The sequence below is a fragment of the Heteronotia binoei genome, chromosome 6 (assembly GCF_032191835.1).
Source record: "Heteronotia binoei isolate CCM8104 ecotype False Entrance Well chromosome 6, APGP_CSIRO_Hbin_v1, whole genome shotgun sequence".
NCBI lineage: Eukaryota > Metazoa > Chordata > Lepidosauria > Squamata > Gekkonidae > Heteronotia > Heteronotia binoei.
The window spans coordinates 132,175,260-132,200,442 of record NC_083228.1 but is presented as its reverse complement, the minus strand read 5'-3'; the positions used below and the strand labels follow the sequence as shown (position 1 = coordinate 132,200,442).

The following is a 25,183-nucleotide window of genomic DNA, read 5'->3' as shown; positions in this document are numbered from 1 at the left end:
AATTTTCTCCTGACTGCAGAAAACGGAATCAATGTAGTACCTTTTACTAGTGGTGGGAGGAGTCATCAGGTCACAGCCCAGGGGTGGAATTCTAGCAGGAGCTTCTTTGCATATTAGGCCACACACCCCTGATGTAGCCAATCCTGCAAGAGCTTACAAGGCTCTTTTTTGTAAACTCTTGGAGGATTGGCTACATCAGAGAGGTGTAGCCTAATATGCAAATGAGCTCCTGCCATAATTCCATCCCTGTCACAGCCAACTTATAATGACTCCTCTTTGGGTTTTCAAGGCAGAGAGCGAACAAAGGTGGTTTACACATGAACATCTATGAAGCTGCCTTATCCTGAATCAGACCTGCCCCCCCCCCGGTCCATCAAAGTCAGTATTGTCTACTTAGATGATGATGATATTGGATTTATATCCCGCCCTCCACTCCGAAGAGTCTCAGAGCGGCTCACAATCTCCTTTACCTTCCTCCCCCACAACAGACACCCTGTGAGGTAGATGAAGATATTGGAGGTGGGTGGGGCTGGAGAGGGCTCTCACAGCAGCTGCCCTTTCAAGGACAACCTCTGCCAGAGCTATGGCCGACCAAGGCCATTCCAGCAGCTGCAAGTGGAGGAGTGGGCTTCTTTAGTGGTGCGCACCATCCGCTCTGCTTGGCCATGGGTGGCCAGATGGAAGGGGGTGGACCATATGTGCTATATTAGATATCTCTGCAAGAACTCCCGGAATTCCCGGGAGGTAAAGGCTGTTCCATTATCAGAGACGATGGTGTCTGGAATCCCATGCGTGCTCAGGACCCTGAGTAGCGCCTGGATCGCCACCACCGTTGAGGTTTCGCTACCTCTGCTGCGTGTAGGGGTCTCTCCGGTAGCGTTTCGATGAGCATCACATGGTGGGCTGGGGCCGGGTCGGGGTCTATGGAGGGCAGCGGTAGGCGACTGAGAGCGTTTGCGTGTCCCATCGCCTTGCCCGGCCGGTGGACCAGGGCATATGTGTAGGAGTTGAGGAACTGATTCCACCGCAAAACGCACTGTGATAGAATCTGTGGCGTTTGGCGGTCCGGGGCAAGGAGGCCCAGGAGCGGTTTGTGGTCCGTGGCTATGGTAAAACGTCTCCCGTATAGGTAGTCGTTAAACTTATGCACTCCTGCCACGATCGCTAGGGCCTCTTTATCTATTTGGGCATAGTTTCGCTCCGCTGGGGTCAGGGTCCTCGAGTAGTAGGCTACCGGAACCTCCCTCCCTTCCGGGAGTTGGTGACCCAGGACGGCGCCCACCCCGTACGGTGACGCGTCGCATGCTAAGATCACTGGTAGGCTTTCATCGAAATGGTGGAGCACATTGTTAGATACGAGCAGCCCTTTGACCGCTTGGAAAGCGGCGTCCTGCTTCTTTCCCCAGACCCATGCGGCATTTTTGTCTAGGAGTCTGTGGAGGGGTTCTGCTTGGCGGCTTTGTGGGGCAGGAACGAATGGTAAAAATTTAATAACCCCAAGAAACTTTGTAGCTCCGCCTTGCCCGTGGGGGTGGGGGCTTCCACTATGGCCTTGGTTTTGTCCGGTGTCGGGTGGATCCCTGCCGCGTCTACCGCAAACCCCAAGAACTCTACCCTCGGCACCCCGAGGGAACACTTTTCTCGCTTGACTTTCAGACCGGCCTCTTGGAAACGCGGAGTACTTCTCGCAGCCGGTTGCTAAATTCCTCCGCATCCGGTGCAGCGATAAAAACGTCGTCGAAAAACGGTTGCACCCCGGGGATCCCTTTGAAGAGAGAATCCATCGGGCTCTGAAACACCCCCGGGGCCACGCTCACCCCAAACTGCAACCGTCGCACTTTAAACGCCCCCTTGTGGGTTACCATGGTCTGTGCTTCTGCTGTCGCGGCGTCCACGGGCAGCTGCTGGTACGCCTGGGCCAAGTCCAGTTTCCCAAAGATTTCGGAGCCCGCTAATACTGCCAGAACGTGGCTGATTACTGGAACGGGGTAGGGGTTATCCCGTAGTGCCTTGTTAATGGTGCACTTATAATCGGCGCATATGCGCACATCCCTGTTCGGCTTCACCGGGGTAACTATCGGGGTTTCCCGTGTGGCATAGGAAATGGGTTCCAGCACTCCCTGGGCTATGAGGCGGTCTAGCTTTGCTTCAATTTTAGGCTTCAGAGCGAACGGAACCTGCCTGGCCTTCAGCCTTAAGGGTCGCACGTGGGGATCGAGGGTTAGGGATATGGGAGGCCCCTTGTAGCACCCCAAGGCCCCATCAAACACCTTAGGGAACTCCCTGCACACGTTTTCAAATCCCCGCGTCCCCAGCTGCTGCACCCCCACGATCTTTATTCCCAGCGGCCGGAACCAGGCCAGGCCCAACAAGGTGGTGAGCTGCCGTTTAACCACTAGTATGTCGAGCTTATCCCTAAACCCGTTATACTCCACCCCCACCGTTGCCCATCCCAGGATCTGAACGGGGTTTTTTTGAAAGTCCTGTAGCACAAAGCATGCCGGTCGCAGCCTGTGCTGGCCACGTGGGCACAGCTTCCTCAAGGATTCCTCTGATATTATGGAGATGGAGGAACCCAAGTCCAGTTCCATCAGGCAGGGTTTGCCCTCGATCCTGACCGAGACTTTGACCTTTTGGGGGGTATCGTTGGGCAAGTTCATTACCTGCACGCTGGTCGAGGCAGTCGAGTAGTCCCCTGTCGATTCCAGGTTGGTAGACTGGCGGCGGCGGGTGGCTTTGGCCCGGCAAGCCCTCACAATGTGACCCATCTTGCCGCAGCTTCTACAGACCATGTTGCTGTAGGGGCAGTCCCGTTGCTCGTGTTGGTCTCCGCAGCTGGCGCACTTGGTGGCGGCTGGTCTCTCAGTTGCTTGGGGTCGCTGGGTCGCTCGTAGGCCCACCCTTGTTTGGCAGTGTAGCTGGTGTGCCTCCTCTTCGTCTGGTTGGCTTGGGCCCATCTCTTCCTGATGGACGGCTTCGGCCCTTGTGTTGGGGAAGGTTTTCGTGGTCCGCTCGAATGAAACGGCCTCGTTGAAGGCGCTCTGGAGGGTGAGCTCTTCCCTCGCGAAGAGCTTTTGTTGCAGTCTTTCATCCCTCAGGCCCCAGGCGAAGCGGTCCCTCAGGGTCTCCTCTAGCTTATCGAAGCTACAGTTGCCCGTGATTTGGCGGAGAGCAGCCAGGTAGTCCGCTGCCGTCTCTCCCGCCTCTTGGTCCCTCTTGTGGAAGAGGAACCGGCGGGCTATGAGTGAGGGTTGGGGCAAGAAGTGCCCGGTGAGGAGTCTGACTATCTCCTCGTACGTCTTCTCTGTGATCCTCGCGGGGGCCGAGAGACCCTTGGCGATCTCAAACGTGGCCTCTCCACAGATGCTCAGGAGGACGTCTCTCTTTAGGCTATCCTCCGTTATCCTGTTTGCTCGAAGGTAGCACTCGACCCGCTCTGTGTACGTCTCCCACCTCTGGAGTTGCAGGGTTGAACTCTTCGAGACGGCCCGTGGTTCCGCTCTGGTTAGCCATGGTGGCTGCGGCGGCGGCCGTGTCGGTCTCCCAACGGTTTGCCTTCTTCGTCTCTGACCGGATCCGCGAAGCCCCTCTGGAGTGGGCTGGCTAGGATCCCATCCTCGTCACCACTGTAATGTACTGAGAACCGAGACGGGTTGACGGCAACATGGTTTATTCAGTAGCACATTACAAAAAGGGAGAACACACGGGCTGGGTCCCGCTTATATACATTACCCGGAACTGCCCCCTCGTCTGACCAGTCCAATCCTGGTCAGTCAAACTTCCCGCCTCAGATCTTGATGGTCGGGGCGTCTGGCGAGCTACATCCGGGGACCCACGGGTCGCCTCTGTAGAGATCGCCATGCGGTACCACAGCTTATGTTCAAGACATAACAAGAAGATTCTTGATTGGAAGGATCTCTATCCCAGATGCAGCACAGTGGTTGGGTCCCGCCTGCTCTTGTCAGATCTGTTTTAGGGAAGTTTGAAGCCAGGATAGTCTAGGGCAGAGGTGTCCAACTGATTTGTTAAGAAAGCCAGATCTGACAGCAATGCTGATTCCGTGAATTACAGGCAATAATAATAAAAAAAAACCCTCTGTGATATACTAGCTAACAATGTTTAGTTAAAACTTTTTAAGAGTCGTATAATCTTTTGTACACGTTATAAAGAAATACAACATTATAATATTACAAGAAAGGTCCATCCAATGAGGACGTTGATATAGGCTCATTTAATTAAAAAAAACACCTTACTCAGGAGTATTCCTATTTCCTTCAGGGTTATCAGCCTCTTGTTACGACATAGTGTTATTGCTCTCTGCAACATCTTTATTTTCTTCAGAATCTGTCATCCTGGAATAAACCATGGTAATGACAACAAGATTCAACACAAAGCCGGATGAAAGTGGATAATTCTAAAATTTTAAATGAATTATTTTTAAAAATATTGTTAATTGTTATTAAGAACTTACCCCTCAGTAACACTTAAGTGTTTATATTTATATTACGAGCTTTAGCAAGTTTTGAATTTCTTTTCTAACCAGATGCAAAAGCCTTCTAGATTTTGCTGGCAAAATGTTCTCTACAATATTTATGTTAGGAGAAAGCTGGTCCTTTTGATAGCAAAATGCTCTCAAGTAATATATTAATTTAGGAGCAAGCCAGTCCTGAGCCTCTTCTCTTACCAGGTGCACAAGGCTACTGGATTTTGCTGGCTAAAAGCTCTCTGCAATTTTTATTAGGAGCAAGCCATTCCTGATCGATGGCAAAATGCTCTCAATGCCACTTAAGTGTATACTTTGGGAGAAAGCCAGTCCTGTACCTCTTCTCTAACCAGATGCAAAAGCCTTCTGAGTTATGGTGGCAAATGCTCTCTACAAAAAAAATCTTGAAAACTGACTGCTTGAAGAAACCTATTCTAGGTAACTCCATGGAGCTGTGTGTTGGATATCTCTTTCTTAAAGGTATAAATCACAGTGTAACATTGATCAAAATTCTTAGGGGCTGAAACGCATGAGCAGTTTTCTGCAGGCCAATTTGGCCAGGGATTCTGGAGATGTTTTGCCATCCTCTGGGCATAGAGCAGGGGTCACTGGGGAACATATGAATTTGCTGCATTATGCAGGGGGTTGGACTAGATGGTGGAGGGTGGGATGGGGGATGGTGGGAGGGATGGTGGCTCAGTGGTAGAGCATCTGCTTGGTAAGCAGAAGGTCCCAGGTTCAATCCTTGGCATCTCCAACTAAAAAAGTTCCAAACAAGTAGGTGTGAAAAACCTCAGTTTGAGACCTTGGAGAGCCGCTGCCAGTCTGAGTAGACAATACTGATTTTGATGGACCCAGGGTCTGATTCAGTATAAGGCAGCTTTATATATTCATATGTTCATGACCCTGGAGGTCCCTTCTCTTATGTTCTTATAAAAGTGATTAACACATGGAATTCACTGCCACAGGAAGTGGTGGCAGCTACATGCATAGACTGCTTCAAGAGGGGATTGGATAAACATATGGAGCAGAGGTCCATCAGTGGCTATTAGCCACAAGGTATAGATGGAACTCTTTGTCTGAGGCAAGTGATGCTCTTTATTCTTGGTGCTTGGGGGTAGGAGAAACATAGAATCATAGAGTTGGAAGGTACCCACAGGGTCATGTAGTCCAACCCCCTGCACAATGCAGGAAACTCACAAATACCTCCCCCTATATTCACAGGATCAGCATTACTGTCAGATGGCCATCTAGCCTCTGTTTAAAAACCTCCAAGGAAGGCGAGCCCACCACGTCCTGAGGAAGCCTGTTCCACTGAGGAACCACTCTGTCAGGAAGGTCTTCCTAATACTCTTCAGTGGGAGGGCTTCAAGTGTCCTGGCCCCACTGGTGGACCTCCTGATGGCACCTGGATTTTTAGCCACTGTGAGACAGAGTGTTGGATTGGATGGGCCATTGGCCTGATCCAACATGGCTTCTATTACGTTCTTCCAACTCTATGATTCCATGAAATGTCACTTTGCCAGGCCAGGCCATAAAATGTGTTGTAAAATGTAATGCTACGTGCAAGGCATACAAACTTTATAAAGAACACAGGTAAACCCAATATTATTTTTTTCTCAAAATGCAAACATGCTTAAAACATTTACAGTATTTCCTTACAGTATCTCCTTCATACCCGCCTTCCCATTTCCACCACCCATTACTCATTAGCACTGGGACAGTAGATAGGAACATAATGCACATGATGTATAGTACAGAGAGCCAGTTTGGTGTAGTGGTTAAGTGCGCGGACTTTTATCTGGGAGAACCGGGTTTGATTCCCCACTCCTTCACTTGCACCTGCTGGAATGGCCTTGGTTCAGCCATCACTCTAACAGGAGTTGTCTTTGAAAGGGCAGCTTCTGACAGAGCTCTCTCAGCTCCACCCACTTCATAGGATGTCTGTTGTGGGGGGCAGGGAAGGTAAAGGAGTTTGTGACCGCTCTGAGACTCTGAGATTCAGAGTATAGGGCGAGATATAAATCCAATATCTACAACCTCTGGCAATAAAGTTAAATGATCAGTAGCTTGCAGGTGGAATAAAAGTTCTGAATGGGTGATGTTGCTGTTCGGGGGTGGGGTTAGCTGACCAGCAGCAGGCAGAAACCCCCCAAATTGGGAGATCCCCCAACTAAGGAATGGGGACCTGAAAGCCCAGGAGAGCTCCAGCCACCTCCTGGCTACCCCAGATCTTAAAGCTGCTCAGATCACCTCCTCAACTGGACTTGGGCAGTTTTATTCACAGTCGATTTCATAGCTTGCATTTAAAAAAAAAAAATGGACCCAGTTTTTCAGCCACATAATTCGATTTTAATAGGGTCGCAAACCTCCAGAATTACACCTGATCTCCAAGTTGCAGAGAGCAGTTCCCCTGGAGAAAATGGCGGCTTCAGAGGGTGGAGTCTATGGCATTATACCCTTCTGAGGCCCCTCCCAGAGTTACCAACCTCTAGGTGGTAACTGGAGATCTCCTGGGATTCCAGCTGATCTCCAGGCAACAAAGATCAGTTCTCCTGGAGCAAAATGGCTGCTTTGGAGAGTAGTCTCTATGGCATTAAACTGGTTTTGTCAAGTCCAATTCAAGAAATACCTGGGGACTTTGGGAATGGAGCCAGGAGCAAGGGAGTGACAAGCATCATTGAACTCCAAAGGAAGTTCTGGCCATCACATTGAAAGGGACCGCACACCTTTTAAATGCCTTCCTTCCGCTGGAAACAATGAAGGATAGGGGCACCATATTTGGGGGCTCATAGAATTTTACCCCCTGATCCAATCCTTTTGAAACTTGGAGGATGTTTTGAGGAGAGGCATTGGACACTACGCTGAAAATTTGGTGCATCTATTGAAAAAAACAGCCCCCACAAGCCTCAGATAACTGTGGATCAATGCTCCATTATACCCTGTGGTAATCGATCTCCATAGGGAATAATGGAGTGCCCAGCAGACATTTCCCTCCCCCCTCCCCTTTTTCTGATGACCCTGAAGTAGGAAGAGGGCCTCCAAACCAGGGGATCCCCTGCCACCACCTGGGGATTGGCAACCGTACATTAGACCTTGCTGAGGTACCTCCCCTCCCCAAACGCTACCTTCCCCTGGCCTAACCCTCAGAATCTCCAAGAACTTCCCAGCCAACCACTGGCAAACCTTATTTTTAAGGGTCCTTTTGGGTTGTGTTTCCTGGTTAGGGAGTGGAGTGGGGAAGTGCGGTTGATGCCAGAGAAAATGTATCTCAGGGAATGAGCACTGGAGCCTCACCTCCACCCCTCTGGTGTTTGTGGCCTTTTGCCATCCTTCCTTGGGTAAACTCCTCTAGCAATATGGGAGTGTTTGATTTTTAAACTGTTTCTCAGCCACGTCAGGAAGATTTCCAGATTTATAAAGCGGTCTGACTTGTTCAGCTGAGACCCCGAGGCGTGAGATAAGCTGCGCTCTGAAATTTTCATGGGAATGTTCAGGGCTTCTCAGGGCGAGAAGGCAGGAGAGACTGTGGGTATTTTTGAGGTCCCGTTAAAAGCACATTTTAAAAAAATTCAATGTGTGTTTGTTTGTGTGCTGTCTGTTTCTCCAGGCCCTGCTCAAACACATCCCTGCCCATTTTAATCCAAGGAAACATTTGCCTGGTGACAAGGGAGAGCCTATAGCAGGGGTGGCCAAACTTGCTTAGCATAAGAGCCATATAGAATAAACATCACATGTTTGAAAGCCGCAAGACATGAACATCAGATGTTTGAGAGCAGGAAGGAAGGAAAACAGATGGGGAGGAGGGAGGGAGAGGTGGAAAGAAAGCAACTTTAACTTTAAATGCAATCTCCAAGCTGCTGGCTAACTTGGCTTGGAGAAGTGATTTAAAGAGACAAATTGCTTCTCCAAGCTGGCCGACGGGGCAGCGGAGGCTTCAAGAGTCACACAATATGTGTGACAGAGCCACATGTGGCTCCCGAGCCACAGTTTGGCCGCCCCTGGCCTATAGCATCACCTGTGGTTATCTTGGTGAGTTGCTTAGAGGATTGCAGCCACCACCACTGAACTGGGGAAGTGAGAAACCTCCCTTCTTAGGGTTGCCAACTCTGGGCCAGGAAATTCCTGGAGATTTCAGGGATGGATGTATGAATGAAGACTCTCGACATGTGTTCAGGAGAGAATGTGTCTGCCTTGCCCCTTTGAGCAAGGGTTTATTTATTGCTGCTTCAGTAGCGCCAGAAATAAAAAACAGCTTACAGCATCGAACAGACAAAAGCCCTGACAGGAAGTCATATGTCCACGAAGTCATGTCTTCAAAGCCCCCAAGATTTGACACAGCCAGCAATTTATCAAGAATACATGTGTCAGCAAAAGGAAGCAAGAATACGAGTGTAAGATGCCCTTTTAGCCTTTCAGACACAACATGGGTGGCTTAGGCTGATCAAATGCGTGATCCTCCCATATTTCTGTCTTCAGGCTTTGTGGGGTCTGGGGGCTCAAGCACGTGAGCCCCACGGGTGGGGGCCAGGGAGAGGGTGGGGTTTGAGGACAGGAAGAACCTCAGTAGGGCATAATGCCATAGAGTCCACCCTCCAAGGCAGCCATCTTCTCCAGGGGGACTGATCTAGGTCATCTGGAGAACAGCTGTGATTCTGGAAGATCTCCAGGTCCCATCTGGAGATTTATATCTAACACACATCATGTACAATTTTAAGTTCAAAAAATATTTTTGGACTTTTAACACGCGACATGACACCCGTAATTCAGAGAACGAGTGAGCATGTTGCGGAAATTAGGTTTCTACTTAGGAAGCTTCGTTTCTTAAAGGCAGAGAATCCCTGGTGGAATTTCCATGCGGATTCCTAGACTCCACTGCTGTCCTGCTGTTCATACTGTTTCTAACATTATGCGGTCCCAGAATGCCACTGCGGATGCGGATATTGTTCAGCGTCACACTGCATCATGGGCTTTGTGTTTCTGTAGCTGTCGCTTACAAGGCATGAAGACATCCATGTGTACAGCAGCTGTAGCCTAGGAACTCTGATACCGAGCAATGTGCGGATGGGACTCTTATATTCCCATCCCTTAGATTTTGTAACTTCTTTGCCCACTTTCCATTTCTTTTTCTCTCTCTCACCTTCCTGCCTATTACTTTCCTTATTTTCCTGCCAATGGTACACAACCTCCTCCTGGACTTAGACGTAATTTTTTTCCTATTACTTTTGCGTATTTAACGGAAACAGTACTGTTTGTTAACGTTCCGTGGCGTCACAGCTTCCGAAGCTATGAGCAGGTGCGGCATTTGCAGGCAGGCAACCAATTGGTTAATTTATAAACTGGGATTAGGGCATTTGGTTCCCACGGGCAGCAGGACACGTCTACCATGCCAGCCGAAAACTTGGCACTTCCTATTTAAGAAATTAATCACTATGTTTTGGTGACTTCATGCGCTTCGTTACGCTGCTTCGAAACAATGGGTTACACTGTGAGGGTAAAAAGTCTCGTTTCTTTTTTTTGCTTCCTTTAAACAGATGAGCACCGTTGGCATTACTGAAAACGTCAAAGGGGATAACAAGAAATTCGAGATCTGGTACAATGGCAGAGAAGAAGTCTATATTATTCAGGTGCTATACTTTCTCTTCTGTTTTCAGCTTCCTTCATTCTGATGTCATTTTTAATTTTATAAGTTCCACTAGTGTCGCGGTGGGGGGAATACTGGGGCAATGAAAGGTATCTTGCTCCCCTGACCTTTTGAGATTTCCTGAGATACAACTGCATGAGTTGGGACATTCTCAGTCGAAATCTGCCTATCACTTTTTTTATCCTGCCCATAATCCAAGACACCGAGGGCAGTGCTCATGTGTCTCTTCTCCTTTATTCTTGCCTCACAACAGTCCTGCAAGGTAGAAAGGGTTTCGGCACTTTAAAAATGAATGAGACATTATTCTAGCCTAAGGTTCCGTAAATTGAAATTAATCAAAAGAGTTTCCAGCTCAACATTAGGAAGAACTTCCTGACCATTAGAGCAGTTCCTCAGTGGAACAGGCTTCCTCGGGAGGTGGTGGGCTCTCCTTCCTTGGAGGTTTTTAAACAGGCTAGATGACCACCTGACAGCAATGAAGATCCTGCGAACTTAAGGGGAGGTATTTGTGAGTTTCCTGCATTGTGCAGGGGGTTGGACTAGATGACCCTGGAGGCCCCTTCCAACTCTATGATTCTATGAAATTGGAGCCCACTTTGTCAGATAGTATAGTAGACTGAGAAACAACTGGCCCAAAGTCACCCTAGTGAGAATCCTGATTGAGTTCTAGGATTGTCAACTTCCAGGTAAGGAGGGGCTGTGGCTCAGTGGTAGAGCACCTGATTAGCACGCAAAAGGTTGTAGGTTCAATCCCCGGTATTTCCAGTTACAAGATCTGGCAGGAGGTGATGTGAAAGACCTCTGCCTGAGACCTTGGGAGAGCCATTGCCAGTCTGAATAGACAATACTGACATTGATGGACCCAAGGAGCTGATTCAAGATAAGGCCGTTTCATATGTAGAGGTTGGAACTCTCCCAGGATTACAACCTATCTCCAGGCTGCAGTAAGCAGTTCCCCTGGAGAAAATGGCAGTGCTAGAGGGACTGTGGCAAGGGGATTGTGGGGTAGCCGGTGATTTGTAAGTCCCATTGCTCTTTATCTACAAAACACACCAGCAATTAAGAAACCACACAAGCCTGGAGTTTTGAGGGTGGAGCCTACAGAGGATGGAGTTTGGGGATGGGAAGGGCCTCAGTGGGGTATAATGCTGTACAGTCCAGCCCCCCCCCCCCCCCCCCCCCACTGTGGAACTGATCTCTGGAGTTTGGAGATCTCTTGTCATTCCAGGAAATTACCTGGAGGTTGGCAACCCAAGCCTAAGGCTGGGATAGAGCGAGGAGAGAAAGAAGTACTTTTCTCCCTTTTTTCAATGCAAGAACTCATGGGCACTCAGGGCTTTTTTTGTAGCAGGAACTCCTTTGCATTTTAGGCCACACACCCCTGATGTAGCCAATCCTCCTGCAGCTTACAGTAGGCCCTGTAAGAAGAGCCCTGTAAGTTCTTGGAGAATTGGCTACATCAGGGGTGTGTGGCCTGAAATACAAAGGAGTTTCTGCTACAAAAAAAAAGCCATGTGGGCGCTCAATGACATTGATTAACAGATTTAGAACAGGTTTAGAACAGATAAAAGGAAGCACTTCTTCGCCTAAAGAGTAATTCACAGGTAGAATTCACTGTTGCCGAAAGCAGTGAAAGCTGCTAGCATAGACAGATTCAAGAGGGGACTGGTTAAACTGGCTCTCTGACTGATCTGCAATTTGCATGTATTCTAATTTTACAGGCTGCTTCCGTGGAGCTGAAAAACACCTGGGTCTCTGAAATTAGGAGAGTCCTGACAGGACAACTGGAAGCTTGCAGAGGTAGGATCCTGAGCAGTATTAAGTGCTGTGTATTTTGTAAGCCACAGTCCTCTGAAGGTGTGCTCAAGGGCAGGAGAGCACTGTTGCTGTGTTGTGAGAACTACACAAATGACACCGTTATGGCCTGAGGGAGTCTGCCTGTTGTGCCTCTGCATGTTATTTTTAGACCAATTCTATTCTTAAGCATTTTATTGAATCGTTCTTGCTTTTGACTGTACTGGTCATTGGCTGAATAAATGGATTGACTCATTGACTCGTAGCTGTGTTTGTGGGTGGGTTATTTTGCAGTGCCCTAGTCTCATTGTTTCAGATTTCCAAAGGTAAGCAGGGCTGGCTCTGGATGTAACTTTGATGGGAGATCACCAAGGATGTCCAGGAGTGGTATGCAGAGGTGAGCCACGGCAAGCCACCTCTGGACGTCTCTTGCCTTGAAAACACCATGGGGTTGCCATAAGTTGGCTCCAACTGGACAGCAAAAAACATTATTATTGATTTTTGCTATGACTTCCTGTTGGATATGATTGGACCAGTCAAACCTTTCCAATGCAGAGAGTGGTCTTAAAAGGAGATTAGACAGATTCCTGGTCCACTAATGGTTACGAGGCATGATAAGGATGAGTTACGACATAAGAAAACCTCCAGGTTCAGAGGCAGTAAACCTCTGGAATCAAGGCCTTGGCCTCTATATCCTGCCTGCTGGTCCTCCAGGGCAACTGGTTGGCCACAGCTGTGAAACGGGATGCTGGACTCGATGGAGCACTGGCCTGATCCAGCCTCCCACCTCTTACTTTCTAAGTAGTGGGAGTGACTTGCCTTGAAAGTGAACTGCCCAATATGGTGGCAGTGCAGGGGTGGAATTCTCGCAGGAGCTCCTTTGCATATTAGGCCGCACCCCCTGTTGTAGCCAATCCTCCAAGAACTTACAAGGCTCTTTTTAGCAGGATTGGCTACATCACGGGGGTGTGGCCTAATATGCAAAGGAACTCCTGCTAGAATTCCATCCCTGTGGAAGTGGAAAGTGCCATCAAGTTGCAGCTGCCATATAGTGACCCTGCAGGGTGTTCAAGGCCAGAGTAATTCAGAGGCGGTTTGCCATTGCCTGACTCTGGGTAGCAACCTGGGCTTTCCTGATGGCCCCCATCCGAGTACTAACCAGAACTGATCCTGCTTAGCTTCCGAGATCTGGCAAGATTAGTCTCGTCGGGGCCATCCAGGTCAAGACGTGGTGCTGACCACCTGTTCTCAGCATTCCATAAGCGCCCACAGGCTCAAGAAAGTTGGAGACCCCTGCAATAAACCTGAGCATTTCCTCCTCCTACCTATCCCCAGCAAGGGAAGAGCACGCAGAACCCGCCCATTGACAGCGCTGCTTCCCCCACAAACCGTCACCCACTGTCCAAATCTCCAGCTTTAGCTCTGGCACTGAACGCAGCTTTCACACTTCCCACCTGCAGTTAACATGTCAGGGTGTTGAAAGCAAAGCCGAGGGCACCGCAAACAGGCACAACCAGCCCTGCGTGGAGAAAGTGAATGTTCTATCTGCATATGCAAATGCACAGGTGCCTTGAGGCCTGCAGGTGGGAGGGAGGGAGGACAGAAACTCCCATTCTCACCTTTGCCCCAGGCTGATAGCAGCTTTTCTCATGCAGACCTGCAATCATTCTTGATGGTTTTGGCTGCCTGCTGTACTTAGGAGCCAAACAGAGAAAAGCACTGTGAAATCGTACCATATGCCTTCAGTGTCAATGTCATTCAACTGTAATACAGATTCATAACATTAAGGTCCATACACAAAATCCTTTAAGGACAATGCACTGCAATAAAAAGGATTTCCTAACCTGGAGTTGGCTGCCCTATCCTCGAAGTTCATTACCTTTACTGTCCTTTAGGGGGCAGGACACAATATCTCTTTTCACTGGGGCTTTTAATTCAAAGGGTTTCCTCTTTTTAAAGCTGTTAGCTTGAACGGTCTGCTTCTAGCCAGAGGACTGTTTTATAGCTGTCACCAATGAATAACGATATTGTTTCAACATGGTGACTACCAGGGCTTTTTTTTTTGTAGAAAAGTCCCAGCAGGAACTCATTTGCATATTAGACCACACACCCCTGACGACTAGCCAGCCGGAACTGCATTCCTGTGAGTTCCTGCTCGAAAAAGGCCCTGGTGACTACATTCCAAACCTGGCTTGATGCAAAGCCAAGACGGGAGCACATTCGGCCGGGGCTCCAGGGTCTGCACTGGCTGCCAGTAATATTCCGAGTCCGGTACAAGGTGTTGGTCATTACCTTTAAAGCCCTATATGGCCTAGGACCTGCCTACCTTAGGGACCGTCTCTCCCCACACGTTCCCCAGAGAGTACTACGCTCAGGTTCACAAAACCTGTTGGTAGTCCCCGGGCCAAAGGAGGCCCGTCTAAAATCCACCAGGGATCGGGCCTTCTCAATAACGGCACCTTATTGGTGGAACTAGCTGCCGGAAGAGGTGCGGGCCCTGCGGGATCTAGGGCAATTCCGCAGGGCCTGTAAGACAGCCCTCTTCCGGCAAGCCTATGACATTAACTGACTATGAAAAATATCTTGGATGGAACAAAATGTAGCTATAGACCGCCGGTTTTATTCTATCTTGTTTTTATTAATTTATGGTTTAACTGTATTTTAAATGTTTTAAACTGAAGTGTTTGAATTATTATGTTGTAAGCCGCCCTGAGACACTTAGGTGAGAAGGGCGGGGTATAAATCTTAATATAAATAAAATAAATAAATAAATAATAAAATAAAACAACCTGGGATCACAGTTCATATTGCAGGCAATACAAAAACAAGCGAACAAACAAGCCCTGTGAAATACTGGCTAACAACATTTAGTAAAACTTGTTAAAAGAGTCATATAGTTTTTTGTACACATTATAAAGACCGGTGGGGTCAAACTCATTTGTTATGTGGCTCAGATCTGACATAAATGAGACCTTGTCGGGTCGGGCCATGTGCGTCATAAAATGTAATGCCAGGTAGCAGAGATATAAACTTTATAAAGGACACATATAAACACAATTAAATATTTTTTTAAAAAAAAACCCTTAAAATAAAACATGCTTAAAACATCAGCACTTGCTGGTCTTAATGGTGCTTTCTTTGTACCCTGTGCAATCTAGGGAACTGGGCAAAGGAAGCTCTGTCTCTTTGCTTCCTTCCCCAGGGAACTAGGAGGGGGGAGGAGCCTCAGTCAATAGAAGGAAGAGAGGCTTGGCTCAGTAGCTTTGCTGCACAACTGAGAAAACCTGGCAAAGCTAGCTCTCCCTCTCCCCCTCCTCCCCAAGGGAGGAGCCATAGCTAGTATAGAAGATAGAGGCTTTGCTCTGTAGCTCTTGTGCGATTGAGCAAGCCTGGCAAAGCAAGCTGTGTTGCAGAAAGAATCAAGAGAGAGGGAGAAGGAAGCAGACGACAGCTAGTTGCTCAGGGGCCTGATAGGAGCCCTCCAGGGGCCTGACTCGTCCCCCAAGCTGCATGTTTGTTACCCCTGAGTAAAGAGCATGCCAGCATAATTCAGAAGGCTTTTGCATTTGGTTAGAGGAAAAAGTTCAGGATTGGTTTACTCCTAAACGAAATACTTAAGTGTCATTGAGAGCATTTTGCCATCAATCAGGAATGGCTTGCTCCTACTATAAATATAATGCAGAGAGCCTTTAGCCAGCAAAATCCAGAAGGCTTTTGCATCTGGTTAGAGAAGAGGTTGAGGACTGGCTTGCTCCTAAATTAATACATGAATAGGGAGCATTTTGCCATCAAAATCCAGAAGGCTTTTGCATCTGGTTAGAGAAGAGCCTCTGAAATGGCTTGCTCCTAATATAAATATTGTTGGGAACATTTTGCCAGTAAAACCCAGAAGGCTTTTGCATTTGGTTAGAGAAGAGGTTCAGGACTGGCTTGCTCCTAATATAAAGAAGTGAGCAGTGACTCACAAAAGCCCTTACCCTGCCACAAATTTTGTAGAGGGGAGTCATCTTTCTTTTGCAAACTGATATAAATCAGTCCGATCTTCAAGCTTTCTGTTTCCAGCAGCAGCTGGCGGGATGCTTTAGGGAAGCTTACACAGAGGGCATAAAAGGCACTGGCTTTTCCCTGCTGTCTTCCACGGCATGTGGTGTTCTCTAACCACAAAGGTTCCATCTTTCTGTCATGGCAAATGGCTATGGATGGGTTTGTTGTCTTTGAATGTATCTAATCTGTCTATAAGAACCCCGTGGTGCAGAGTGGTAAGCTGCAGTACTGCAGTCCAAGCTCTGCTCTCACAAACTGAGTTCGATCCTGGCAGAAGCTGGGTTTTCAGGTAGCCGGCTGAAGCCTTCCATCGTTCCAAGGTTGATAAAATGAGTACCCAGCTTGCTGGGGATAAAGTGTAAATGACTGGGGAAGGCAATGGCAAACCACCCCGTAACAAAAAGTCTGCCATGAAAACGTTGTGGAAGCAACATCACCCCAGAGTCAAAAACCACTGGTGCTTACACACCTTTACTTTAAAAAAAAAATCCATCTATGCCAGTGGCTTTCACCACATCTGGTGGCCGTGAATTCCATCAGCTGCTTCCACACAGCCGTGGCTCTTCTTCACTGGTGCAGTCACCGCCACTGAAGATGCAGATGTTTTGGCAGTGGCAATGGAGCATGCACAGAGGATATTCCACTGCATTTTCATCAATTATCCTCTTGTGGCTGCTATTCCTCACCGATACCACTGAAGAGCTTTTTTTCTTTTTCTTTTTGCCAGCTTAAAAAAAATGGCAGCTGCTGCTCTATAGCTGTATCAACATAGCCGTTATTTCACCATCGTGGCAACCACGGGTGGGGTTTGCAAAGCAAGGTACGCTCAGAGGTGGTGTGCCATTGTCCGCCTCTGCACAGCAACCCTAGACTTCCTTGATGGCCTCCCATCCAAATACTAGCCATGGCCGACCCTGCTTAGTTTCTGAGATCCGACCAGCCTGGGGTGTCCAGGTCAGGGCATACAGCCAACTACCAATAGTGGAAAAAAACACATCAAAGCCCTCTGGTGGCCTGGGAGGGAATGGCAGCCGTAAAGCAATAAAAGCTGTAAAATGCAGGCAAAGCCACTTTGGTTATGATCTTTCAAAAGGGATCATGCCAAAGAAGATTTAAGAAAGATCTCAGGAAGGGAACTGATGACAAAGTTGTGCAACCAGCATGCTTTGGACAATTTATTCTCCAGAGTATTGCTAGCTATGTACAGTGCCTGTTTTTCTCCCCAGAGGAAATGATACACGCTCGTTCCCTTTTGTGCAAAGACAGCCCCTTATTAGTTCCCAGGACCAGAGCAGAAGCATTGATAGCATCCCCGTGAGGGTGCACAGAGGCAGAGGAAATGACCCAAGTGCTTCCCTTTTCCCATTTCCTTCCACAGAGGCAAGCCAGCTGCACCAAAGAATCACCGAGAGTGTGTATCACGCACCGATGAATTCATCCAACTCCTCCAGGTAACTGCTACCACAATGGTTCCTACTGTGCTCTCATTGAGGAAATCACGTGAGTGCTGCTGAGCAGATCGGAGGCAGGAAACAGGACGCAGGGTGGGATCGCTGGGCACCTGATTTTGCCTCACAGCCGGGGGCTAATCGGAATCCAGATTTTGGGGGCTCCCTCCTCTGCGTACCACTGCTTGAGGCTCTGGCCAGCAGCTCCAGGTTGGTAGAAATCCCAAGGAAATGATCCAGGTTTGCTTACAAGGGGGTTTTAATAAGCAGTGATCAAGTTTAAAGAAATAGCAGGCTAAGTTCCCATCCACTGGGTCTCGAACACACGCACAGAACGAAACTTAGCCAGACTTCCAGATAAGATACATAGCTAAAACTAAGCATCTCATATTCTCATTGCTGGCCTACAAGTCAAAAAGTCATTAAGCTATCCAGGGCTTTTCTTTTTGTAGCAGGAGCTCCTTTGCACCCCCTGTTGTAGCCAATCCTCCAAGAGCTTACAGGGCTCTTAGTACAGGGGCCTACTGTAAGCTCCAGGAGGAGCTACATAAAAAGCCCTGAAGCTATCCCAAATACTAGGATGAACCAGTCCATTTGCCAGGCATTTCTTGGGGAGAGAAAATGAATCAGGCTTCCTAGGTAAGAGCTGCTAGCAAGCATGAGAGAGAAGAATATTCTCTTGGGAGTAGCCTGACGGCAGCCCCCTCACAAAACACAAGGCAACGAAAGGTCAAGCACCAGTCTGTAACAAAGATGGAGTTACCAAGGCTATATGGCTACCGGGCTCCCCTCTCATGCCTCCCTGCCCACCCGCTGACCAGTATTCCCTCTGAGCTGAGTTTGTGTGAGCTACCTCTCAGTTTTTAAGCCTCCAGCGCACATATTTTTGTCTTAGCTCAGGAAAAATGGCCCCAAAACAAATTTATGCAGTAGCTCACACCTTCAGTGCCAGTGGTTCTCAAAGTAGAATTTTTGCTTACAAGCAGGTCTCATTTTGGGCAGGAGCTCACAGGAATGGCGCTCCGGAACCTCTAAATTTTATTGTGCGCTTTCTTTCTTACCCACCCCCCTCCCCAATAGTTGCTTCTGGGCTCCATTGTTCAGACCCCCTGTGAGAATTCTGCTGAACTAGATTTGACAAACTTGCTAATATTTTTTCCCCCACAGAAAAAAATGGGAGAATAACCAAAACGTATAATGCAGACAGATGGAAATCTTCCTGGTGCCACTGTGGCCTAGGGTTGCCAAGTCCAATTTAAGAAATATCTGGGGACTTTGGGGGTGGAGCCAGGAGAATTTGGGGGTGGAGCCAGGAGACATTAGGGATGGAGCCAAGATCAAAGCTGTGACAAGCATCATTGAACTCCAAAGGGAGTTCTGGCCATCACATTTAAAGGGACGGCACACCTTTTCAATGGCTTCCTTCCCCAGGAAATAATGAAGGATAAGGGCACCTTCTTTTGGGGCTCATAGAATTGGACCCCCTGGTCCAATATTTTTGAAACCTGGGGGGTATTTTGGGGAGAGGCACTAGATGCTATACTGAAAATTTGGTGCTTCTAGCCCAAAAAACACCTCCCCCCAGAGCCCCAGATACCCGCGGATCAATTCTCCATGATTTTCTATGGGAATAAATCTCCATAGGGAATAATAGAGTTCCCAGCAGACATTTCCCTCCCCTCCCCCTGTTTTCTGACGACCCTGAAGCGGGGGGAGGGATCCCCTGCCCCCACCTGGGGATTGGCAACCCTACTGTGGCCCATAGAAGAAAGTAATTTTAAAAGTATGATGGGAATAAGATTTGATTATGAAAATTATGTCAAGAAGCATTTTAAGGTAGACATTCGCAAAGCCTCCAGGGATTTCCCAAGCCCAAATTGGTGACCTTGTTGGTGGGAAAGAAAAGTTCTATGAAAGGAACAAGTTATGGTATTTGGAGCCAAGGTCCTAAGGCAGAGTTCAAATGTGAAATGGCTGTGGGCCAGTGGGTTTTCATATTAAAGCTTCTGTCAACTTCTCTGATAAGACAGGTTAAAACAATTATATGGATCTGATTGCTGCTGAGTAGTCATTTATCTCCTAGTTGCCATAGCCATAGCTGGCATTGCCCTGAGAATTTACAGTGTCATTCTGGCACAGGGCAGTCTCTGCAAGAACTGCTGAGCAGCAGTTGTGTGACTGTCTTGCTTCTGTTGCAGGGTGCAGGAGATTTGCCGGTCTCTGCAGCAGATGCTGTAGTTTGCTCACATGACATCTAACTTGCGTTGCCAACTACAGATTGGGCGATTTCTGGAGATCTGGGGGTGGAGACCAGGGAGGGCTGAGTTTGGGGAGAGACCTCAACATCTATTCTCTGGGGAGGGCTGCCATATCCAAGCTGGAAAGAGCAGAAGGGAGGGATGGTGGCTCAGTGGTAGACCATCTGCTTGGTAAGGAGAAGGTCCCAGGTTCAATCCCCGGCATCTCCAACTAAAAAGGGTCCAGGCAAGTAGGTGTGAAAAACCTCAGCTTGAGACCCTGGAGAGCCGCTGCCAGTCTGAGTAGACAATACTGACTTTGATGGACTGAGGGTCTGATTCAGTAGAAGGCAGCTTCATATGTTCCTAAGTGAAGCCATGTTGGATCAGGCCAATGGCCCATCCATTTCAACACTCAATGTCACATGGTGGCCAAAAACCAGGGGCCATCAGGAGGTTGACCAGCAGGGCCAGGACTCCAGAAGCCCTCCCACTGTTGCCTTCCCCTCTCCCCGAGCACCAAGAATGCAGAGCATCTCTGCCTCAGAAATTCCTGGAGATTGAGAATGTAGACTGGGGAATGAAAGGACCTCAGTGGGGCATAATACTACACAAACCACCCTCCAAAACAGCCATTCAATCAAGAGGAACTGATCTCAGTAGTCTGGAGATCAACTGCAATTCTGGTAGATTTCCAGGTTCCACCTGGAGGCTAGCAGCCCTATGATCCCACATGAAACACAATTTTTTTAAAAAACAGCAATGTCCTGATGCAACATTGTTCAAGTTAGGTGATTGCCTAGGGCGCCAGTCTTCTGGGGCACAGAATTGGGCACCCCATGTGACTCAGTGACTCAGTGTGGAGAGCCAGTTTGGTGTGGTGGTTAAGTGTGTGGACTCTTATCTGGGAGAACCGGGTTTGATTCCCCACTCCTCCACTTGCACCTGCTGGAATGGCCTTGGGTCAGCCATAGCTCTGGCAGAGGTTGTCCTTTAAAGAGCAGCTGCTATGAGAGCCCTCTCCAGCCCCACCCACCTCACAGGGTGTCTGTTGTGGGGGAGGAAGGTAAAGGAGATTGTGAGCCGCTCTGAGACTCTTCGGAGTGGAGGGTGGGATATAAATCCAATATCTTCTATCTTCTTCTTCTTATCATTGGGGGGGGGGGCACCAGAAGTTAGCCTTGCCTAGGGTGCCAGACTGTCTAGGGCTGGCCCAGACACGGAAATAGGCTACCTAGGAAGGCGGTGAGCTCCCCCTCACTGGCAGTCTTCAAGCAGCGGCTGAACGAACACTTGTCAGGGATGTTCTTGGCTGATCCTGCAGTGAGCAGGGGGTTGGGCTAGATGGCCTGTATGTAGGGCTGCCAGGCCCCCAGTCCGGGGATTCTCCTGCCCTGGAGGTTCCCAACCCGCCGGTCCACATTAGGCTGGCGGGGGGAACCTCCCCCGATGTCGCCAGCACGATGACGTCACTTGTGGGTGATGTCATCGCTCCGGCGATGTCGCATGCCGACCGCTCTAGGCATTTCCAGGAAAACTCTATGGTTTCCCGGACGCTCTAGCAATTTGGGAGGGAAAACTCTATGGTACGCAAACTCTATGGTGCGCGTGCAGAAAAAGTCCCGCACCGGTGGACACCGGGAGGACACTGGAGGACGCGGGGGCCTTGGCAATAGGGTTGCGAAGTCCAATTCAAGAAATATCTGGGGACTTTGGGGGCGGAGCCAGGAGACTTTGGGGGTGGATCCAGGAGACATTGGGGGCGGAGCCAAGAACAAGGGTGTGACAAGCATCATTGAACTCCAAAGGGAGTTCTGGCCATCACATTTAAAAGGACAGCACACCTTTTTAAATGCCTTTCTTCCATAGGAAATAATGAAGGATAGGGGCACCATCTTTTGGGACTCAAGAATTGGACCCCCTGATCCAATCATTTTGAAACTTGGTGGGGGGTATTTTGGGGAGAGGCACTAGATGCTATACTAAAAATTTGGTGCCTCTACCCCAAAACATAGCCCCCCCAGAGCCCCCAATACCCGCGGATCAATTCCCCATTATTCCCTTTGGGAATCGTTCTTCATAGGGAACAATAGAGTGCCCAGTAGACATTTCCCTCCCCCCCCCCCATCACACTTTCTAAAGCAGGGGGGAGGGCCTCCAAACCAGGGAATCCCTTGCCCCCTCCCTCTCTCTCACACACAAATACTTACTGGGTCTTGTTCCTGCAGAACTTTACTTGATCTGAAAATGAAAGCAAAACAAAGGGAGGGGTCGTTCTCCAAAGCCCTTCCTGTTTCCTGCTTCCTGCTCAGCCTTAAAGGGACATATTTTAAAAACGGACCTGCAGGAGTTCTAAAACTGCATGGTGATTATGGGGGATGGGGCTTCCCCCGCCGGCCAGCTGTCTGGGGGCGGGGAGAAGCCTGTAAAAACAGGGGATTCCCCACTGGGACCTGGGGATTGGGAAGCCTACTTGGCAACCCTGCCTGCATGGCCCCTTCCAACTCTATGATTCTGTGATTCATGCTGTTAGCATATTTCTGAAAGCAAAATAGAGAACCTCATTGGTTCAGGTGCTTGAGATTCAGCAGAAGCAGAGCCGGTATCTCAGGTGTCCAGCCCAAGGAGATCGGACAGTTTCATGAATTAGATAATGTCACATTCGTCAGACTTCCCCCTCCGGGATTGCTCATGCTGGCTCTGCAAGAGCAGTGACTGCACGAGAGTGAGAAGCCAAGCTTGTGTTGCGACACCAGAGGAACCTCCTCTGATGCAGATGGGTAGGACAGACCCTCCACCCCCCCGTTTGGAAAGCTCCAGAGCATTCGTGTCATCTTAATATGGGGCCGCTCCGGGTTTCCTCCCAGGAGAAGAGGGCAGGGCAGGACGAGGCTAGGGAAGCTGGGGAGAGAAAGCAAAACTTTAGATGCTGCAAGAAGGGAGGGCCAGGGACTGACGGGAAGGGAAGGCACTTCTCGGTCTGTGCTCCAGTTTGCTCCAGTTGCTCCAGCTGGAGCAAACTGGGAAGACAACTTTCCCTCACTGCCACCACTTCCAGTTGCTATAGGCAGGGCTTTTTTCGTAGCAGGAACTCCTTTGCATATTAGGCTACACGCCCCTGAGGTAGCCAATCCTCCAAGAGCTTACAGGAGGCCCCGTAAGAAGAGCCCTGTAAGCTCTTGGAGGATTGGCTACATCATGGGGGTGTGGCCTAATATGCAAAGGAGTTCATGCTACAAAAAAAGCCCTGGTTATAGGGGTCAGGAAGCAATTTTCTCCAGGTCAGTTTGGCCAGGGATCCTTGAGGTTTTTTGCCATTTTCTGGGAATAGAGCTGGTATCACTGGGGTGTGTGTTGGGGGAGGTATTTGTGAATTTCTTGTTTGGACTAAATGACCCTGGAGGTTCCTCCGATTTCTGTGATTCTATGAAACAAGGTCTCTATTATTTATTTACTTAAAACATTTATTAGTCATCTCTTGTTCTTATGGAGCCCAAGGAAGCGTATAGTCAAAATAAGTTACATAAAAGAGGGTACATTAAAATACATTAAAACCAAAATTTAAAATCACAATTTGGACCTGCTTTAAGCCAATGCAGTCCTAAATGAAACCATCTTCAGCTGCCCCCTAAAGATCAAACATGATGAGGAGGTTGTTCCATAATCATGGGGCTGCTACTGAAAAGGCCCTTCCTTGTGTAAACAACAAAGAAGCTTATTTGACCGGTGGGACAGTCAAGAGGACTTCCCCCCTGTGATCTGAGGTCCTGGGCAGGAACATATGGGAGAAGATGGTCCTACAGATACCCTGGTCTGAAGTCATGTTGGGCATTTGGGGGGACTCTGATACAAATAGGGTTTTTTTTAAAAGAGAAAATAAAATCTAGCCTCATATCGTGAGGCTCCGCTAAATGAAAAATAATCACAATGATGTGGTGGATCACCAAAAAACAAAATCTATGGCCAGAATCAACTGTGAAGATTTGTCTGATGTGTGGGTCCTGTCTTCAGTAGACCCGCACCTAACCTCTAAAGGCAGGGCTGCCTGGACTTCCTGATAATGGTTTGAACCAATGGGCATGCTCATATAAGAGCAGGTGGTCCATCAGTCTGGTTCCAGACCATGTGCAGAGCGTCAAAGGTGTCAACAAGCATCTCTCAGAACACTGATGAAAGATGCTCACTGCCTAGAACCCTTGTTAACAGGTTGGCTGCCATATTCTCACCCAGTTGAAGCATTCCGCTGCTTCCAAACATATTACTGTCACTGGATTCACCCAATGACAAGCACGAACCGTGTTTGATACTCTCAGGGGAACAGTGCAGTAGGGTTCTGTTATGTTTGATCAGAGCTTTTTTTTCCCGTAGAAAAAGCCCAGCAAGAACTCATTTGCATATCAGGCCACACACCCCTGGCATCACCATTATTGCACACAGGGCTTTTTCTACCAAAAAAAGCCCAGCAGGAACTCATTTGAATATTAGGCCATACCCCCTGGCACCAAGCCAGCTGGAACTGCATTCCTGTGCGTTCCTGCTCCGAAAAAAGCCTTGTGTTTATTCATATGGCTTAAAGGCAAAAAAAGAGAGAAGTCTATTCAAATCACTTGACCATGCATTTCAACAGATAAAAGAAATACTGGATAAACACTGGGAGCATTAGCATCAGAAATATCTGTCACGTTCTCAGGGTGCAGGCAGGCAGGAGCCAAGTCCAGGAAGTCAAGCAGGAGCCAAGTCACCAATGCAGAATCACAAACTGGAATCAGAAGTCAATGTCCAAAAGCCAAAAGATCAGGGTGCCAAGGAAATCAAGCAGGTCAGGATCAGGAATCAGGAAGGAGCGTGGATGCAAGCCAGATAATAGACATTGCTTCCACAAAGTTACCAGGTCCTGGGTGGGAGCTATATGGGAGTCTCAGTCAGCCTGCTCCCTGGGTGGCAGTGACTCTGCTAGAACCCAGGGCTGAGAGATCGAAACATCGGCGTGCTTCATGCCTTTGCTCTGAAAGTTCTTTCCGGAGCCTGTTTCGAACTCTTGAGATGGGAGGAGGACAGCTTGGAGGAGATTGATCCTCAACAGCTGACACTGGTGCCTGGAGAGTGATTGATGGGCCAGCTGCTGTTTGTTCAGCTGAGGAACTGGCTGGCAACTCTTCCAGGTCTGTTAACCCTTCCAGCTCCTCCTCGTCAGGGCTCACGACAATATCTATCCTTTTTTCTTCATTCATTTTACATCTTAGGTTTTTGTGTTGTCTTCCATGGGGATCAGTGGTGCTGAGAGATTATTCTAAAAAAAGACTGTTCTCTAATACTAAAATTCTCCTGAGATTAAAGAACCTTTGGGACAGTCCCCGTTTAAGCAGGAAGAGATGGATGATTACACTTCGCCCCGTCACTAGGCTTCCTGCTTCAGTGAGGTTCTGCCTAGTGGTCTTTACTAGTCATCTAAACAGGGACTAAACTTCCCTCCCCCAGCTTTGCAGCACATTGAAATGGAACACTGGAGCCCCACCAACATACCAACAACGCA

The 25,183-nt window shown here is 48.6% G+C and overlaps 1 protein-coding gene across 9 annotated transcripts in view; it reads left to right on the top strand.

Annotated features, from left to right (window-relative positions):
- Nucleotides 1-25,183, top strand: part of MCF2L2 (MCF.2 cell line derived transforming sequence-like 2) — a 356,849-nt gene that overhangs the window by 286,455 nt on the left and 45,211 nt on the right. For all 9 annotated transcript variants that reach the window (XM_060242617.1, XM_060242622.1, XM_060242618.1 and 6 more), the window contains exons 23-25: nt 10,018-10,110; nt 11,849-11,927; nt 17,344-17,416. In XM_060242617.1, the coding sequence (XP_060098600.1) occupies nt 10,018-10,110; nt 11,849-11,927; nt 17,344-17,416 (245 nt within the window). The remainder of the gene's footprint in view (nt 1-10,017; nt 10,111-11,848; nt 11,928-17,343; nt 17,417-25,183) is intronic.